Here is a 4,204-nt window from a genome sequence, read left to right on the forward strand (position 1 = left end):
TCCACTCTCTATCTCTACCTCTCTACCCCCCTCTTATCACCCCGACCACCACTATCACCCTTAGCACTCTCTTCCACTCTGTATCACCCTCCATCATCATTATCAGATTAATCAGAGCTGTACAGGCTGCAGAGCCAGCTGTTCAATCCCATCTGAATTCAAAGAAGTGCACATGACATCACATGAGATCATATTACAGAGCATTTGGCAAAATGAACATAGAGAAGAGTATAAGGAATGTAAATACTGTAGAGAATGTATGAAAGAAGCAGAATGAAAAAAAGAATGAGGATTTGAAAATTGATCTGAGCTGTATGAGTCAGAGCATTCAAATATTTTTGATAGAATACACATGTCACATTACAGTGTTTTTTGCATGGAAAAGTTAGTTTTTCTATAATAAATAGAGTATATTAATGAATGTATAAGGTTGTAATGAATGTAAAGAAGAGTATAAAGAATGTAAATATAGTAGAGAACATCTGTAAAGAAAAGAATGAAGATTAATATCAGAGTTATACAGGCTGCAGAGCCTGTTCATGGATTTGATGGGGTGCACATGATATCATGTGAGGTCATGTTACAGGGCATTTTACTCAGAAAAGTTGGTTTAGAGACTAGAATTTACAACCATCCTGCGCCCAACCGATAAATCATAGTTTTCTTTCAGTACCCCAATAACCACTTTACCTCTTGTCCCCTTACTTTAGTTCTTTACACTTAGAAAAGAAGTGTTTGCAAGCAGTGCCTGCAGGTGACTAAACATCGCTCAGTTGATTGCTGGCTAATGATCAAGGAACGGAGAATATGTGGTGATGTAACTGAGAAAGCCATGTTGTCCATTCCGCTGGAAGAAGCCCGGATCGAGTCGATTCCCGAAAGTGCGTATTATATTCCTGACTTTATAACACAGGATGAAGAAGAGCGGTTGCTTCAAAAGGTAAACAAACTTTCTTTCATATCTAGTCTGTTTTCAAGCCTCCCAGTGATGTTCTCTTAGCTTCCAGCCGACAAGCGAAAGAAAATGTTTGCTTAAATGCGTAAATAAAGCTCTTTAGTGAGGGCCTCTACTGGCGACATTCCTTAGGGTCTTAAAGTATCTGTATTATGTATCGGCACCGTTATTTCATATCTATTGTGACAATAAAATATACACTGGCAGTAACAGGACTAACAACTGTGAAGATCATATCTGTTCCCATTCCGCGCTGGACACATCTTTCCCGGCGACGTCTTCAAACATGGCCATGCGCATTGAGCAGGTCCAACACACTCCTAGCCTCTGCCCTCCCACAATGGCTGATTTCGCCTATTATTTCCCGTTTTACGGAGCTTGGAATATTTAGAGATTCACCCCACAAGGCCGCTAATCATGTTCTCATTAACGAGTACCAGCCTGGCCAAGGCATCATGCCTCACGAAGACGGAGCTGCCTACTATCCAGTAGTGGCAACTGTGAGCTTGGGAGCGCCGATAGTGTTGGAGATGAGTGAGAAAACAGCCAAACGCGAGCACAAGGGGCTTGAAGTGTCTGAGCAAACAACAGCATCGCAGCTTAGAATATTGCAAGAAAGACGAAGTTTGTTGGTGACGACAGGGAAATTGTACACGGATTACTTGCATGGCATTGAAGAGCGGATGATAGATGCGGATTTGAATTCAGAAACTATTTGTAACTGGGAATTGCTGGGGGATAAAGAAGCGTTTGCCGCTGGCAGTTATGCAAGGGAGACTAGAATAAGCCTAACGTATCGAGACGTGCTTAAAGTCTCGAAGTTGGGCAATAGCATGAATTTTTTTGGTAGCAAATAATAACCAGCAAGGACATCCTTTTAAGTTTAAAAAAATTTGAGTTTAACGTAGCTTTCTGTTCTGAATAAATGACTTGTCTAGTTTCTATTCGTAAAAACTAGTAGGTGACCAAAAGCTCTACGCTCGTGGAGGATAGACTCTATGGAAGTATATATTCGGGTTTCGTAGTCAGAATCTAATACAAATAGGGTATCATTCTCCACCTCTGCTCAACCTTTTCTTTACCAAATTTCTTCATATACCACGCCTTGGTATTGTCAGCTGAAATACCCAAATTAATAACGACGAAGACCAGCCCCGACAATACTGTGTTATTGACTAGTGTTCCCTTTGGCGCGGCTAGGAAAACGAGCGACAAGTATATAGCACACTCGGCCGTGTAATGGGGAGAAACGAGGTGGAGGAAGCCTGGGTGAGAGGGAAGGGTGTATTTTTTCAACGAAGCAAGGTAAAGATGGCAATCATGCTGGATTCCAGAAGCAAGAATAAACACGGGAAGAAATATGAGTGTCTTCAATGATGGTGCGGAATATCGTACGTCGCTCAGCAAGTTATCAGATGCTCGTATCACGGCTAGATGATTGAAATTCAGTTAAATGGGCGAACAGTAGGGTGAGAAATGGATGTATTAATCTGCACATACGTATTCCCTCGACCCAAATAGCCATACCCATTGCAACATAGTATGCTAACCCTACGATCCAATGTGGGAACCACATTTTCGATTGGGATGGTTTCGCCGTCGAAATAGATTCGTATAGTCGACGGGTACCCTGAATCAATAGCAGTGTCCAGCACAGAACTATTTGATTGCGTGACATGGATGTTTGAGCGTTATCATCCCTCACAGTCGAGGATACAGCTTTGAACAACGGCCCTTTGAAATAGATTTGAGTTCCCCATAGAATTGAGGATAGCACCGATACCACATAAAACTGGGTAAAGAAGCTATGGGGTACCTGCAACGATGCTAGGTAGTCCAAAACTTTCATGCTCCATGACCAAGAGGGTCGCTGCGACACTGTGTGGTAACCTTGCTCCGAGTTCTGTGGAGGCTTAATCGATCCCAAAGATGTGGCTCGTGGGCCATAAGCAATGAAACGAGAGCGAACAAAAGGGGCACTGTTCGCAAGAAGAATCTAGGGATCAATCAGTCAACCCCGTCGACGGGCAATGCTGTTGATACCGTACAGGGGTTCCTACCGTGCAAGCCGTAATCAAAAAGAAGCCCCGAAGAAGGTGGAGAACATCGATTGTTTGAAGGAGCGAGTATGTCCACTGAAAGAATTCCATACTCGTCCTAGAAAGAATTCCCTCGCTCATATTAGTAGCTTTAGCCAATGACCACCGTGGTTGTTAATAAGTGTATCGAGATCTTAGCGTTCTACCATGGACTGTGATGCGGAGCTGTTCCGCTCCTGTCCAATGACTTTTGCAACGTGAATATTAGATTTGTGCTCGAAACTATATATTATCTGAGTATGTCCCTTCGTCGACGTCTTTTCATGGATCAATTCATTATATCAATCGTCAGTATATAAAAATGAAAAGGATGACTAATCTCACTACTATAGTGCCCGCGCCGAACCTCGCAGGAAGCAGAAAACTTGACCTCGCTAAGTGCGCCACTTGACCTCGTTATGTAAGCTGACCTCGCCTCGCACAAAATATGTTGGGGGTCCCGCGGTTGGTCGGCCCTTCTACCAGCAGGCGCTGGTGGTGATTGAGCTCTTTTGCCCCAGTAGCCTACAGATTATGAGACTGTTGAGTGTGAGCCCTGCTGTGATCAACATGCATGGGTTCAATCCCAGAATGGACTTAAAAATTCCTAACAAATATCCTTGGACATTTTAACAGTGTCAAGAGACATTCCAGAAGTGTGCCCTAGAAGTCCCGTGAGCCCTAGAACTGACTGAGTCCATTATTAAAAGAAGCCATTGTGAGGAGGCCACTGAAGAGAGTCACTGAGAGGAAGTATTGTACTCTGTGATAGCTGGTCTGAGGGGGGGTGTTGAGGGTCCCATGGTTGGTCGGCCCTTCTACCAGCAGGCGCTGGTGGTGATTGAGCTCTTTTGCCCCAGTAGCCTACACAATACAGTAACCGTGCCATGCTTACTCACTCTCTGTAGTGAGTGCGCCACAGCGTACGGAAAACCACACTGTAAAGAAAATATTTTAAATATAGTAATCTTCAAAAATTAATTAATAATCATCATCACATCTATCTATAACATAAAGATTATCTATATACTCATTAGAAGGTGTAGAATTCACTGTAAGTTGAGATTTTATAGAATTATCTTATTATGATTGAGTAACTGTAGATTTTATAGATTTGATTTCAATCAATTGAAGAGTCTTATTAAATATCTTTTTCATCTCATCTGCTCTA

General features: G+C 42.6%; 2 protein-coding genes across 2 annotated transcripts; one reads left to right on the forward strand and one right to left on the reverse strand.

The window, feature by feature from the left end:
- Nucleotides 1-635: 635 nt before the first annotated feature.
- On the forward strand, nt 636-1,923 carry BDCG_00532 (alkylated DNA repair protein alkB like 6). Its single transcript, XM_045416041.1, has 2 exons — nt 636-940; nt 1,186-1,923. Exons 1-2 carry the CDS (start codon nt 788-790, stop codon nt 1,810-1,812), a joined length of 780 nt encoding a protein of 259 aa, XP_045271856.1. The 5' UTR covers nt 636-787; the 3' UTR covers nt 1,813-1,923.
- On the reverse strand, nt 760-3,366 carry BDCG_00533 (3-oxo-5-alpha-steroid 4-dehydrogenase). Its single transcript, XM_045416042.1, has 3 exons — nt 3,016-3,366; nt 2,456-2,951; nt 760-2,385 (listed from the first exon to the last, which is right to left on the reverse strand). Exons 1-3 carry the CDS (start codon nt 3,133-3,135, stop codon nt 1,988-1,990), a joined length of 1,014 nt encoding a protein of 337 aa, XP_045271857.1. The 5' UTR covers nt 3,136-3,366; the 3' UTR covers nt 760-1,987.
- Between the last annotated feature and the right edge of the window lie 838 nt (nt 3,367-4,204).

Source organism: Blastomyces dermatitidis, assembly GCF_000003525.1.
Source record: "Blastomyces dermatitidis ER-3 genomic scaffold supercont1.1, whole genome shotgun sequence".
Lineage (NCBI taxonomy): Eukaryota > Fungi > Ascomycota > Eurotiomycetes > Onygenales > Ajellomycetaceae > Blastomyces > Blastomyces dermatitidis.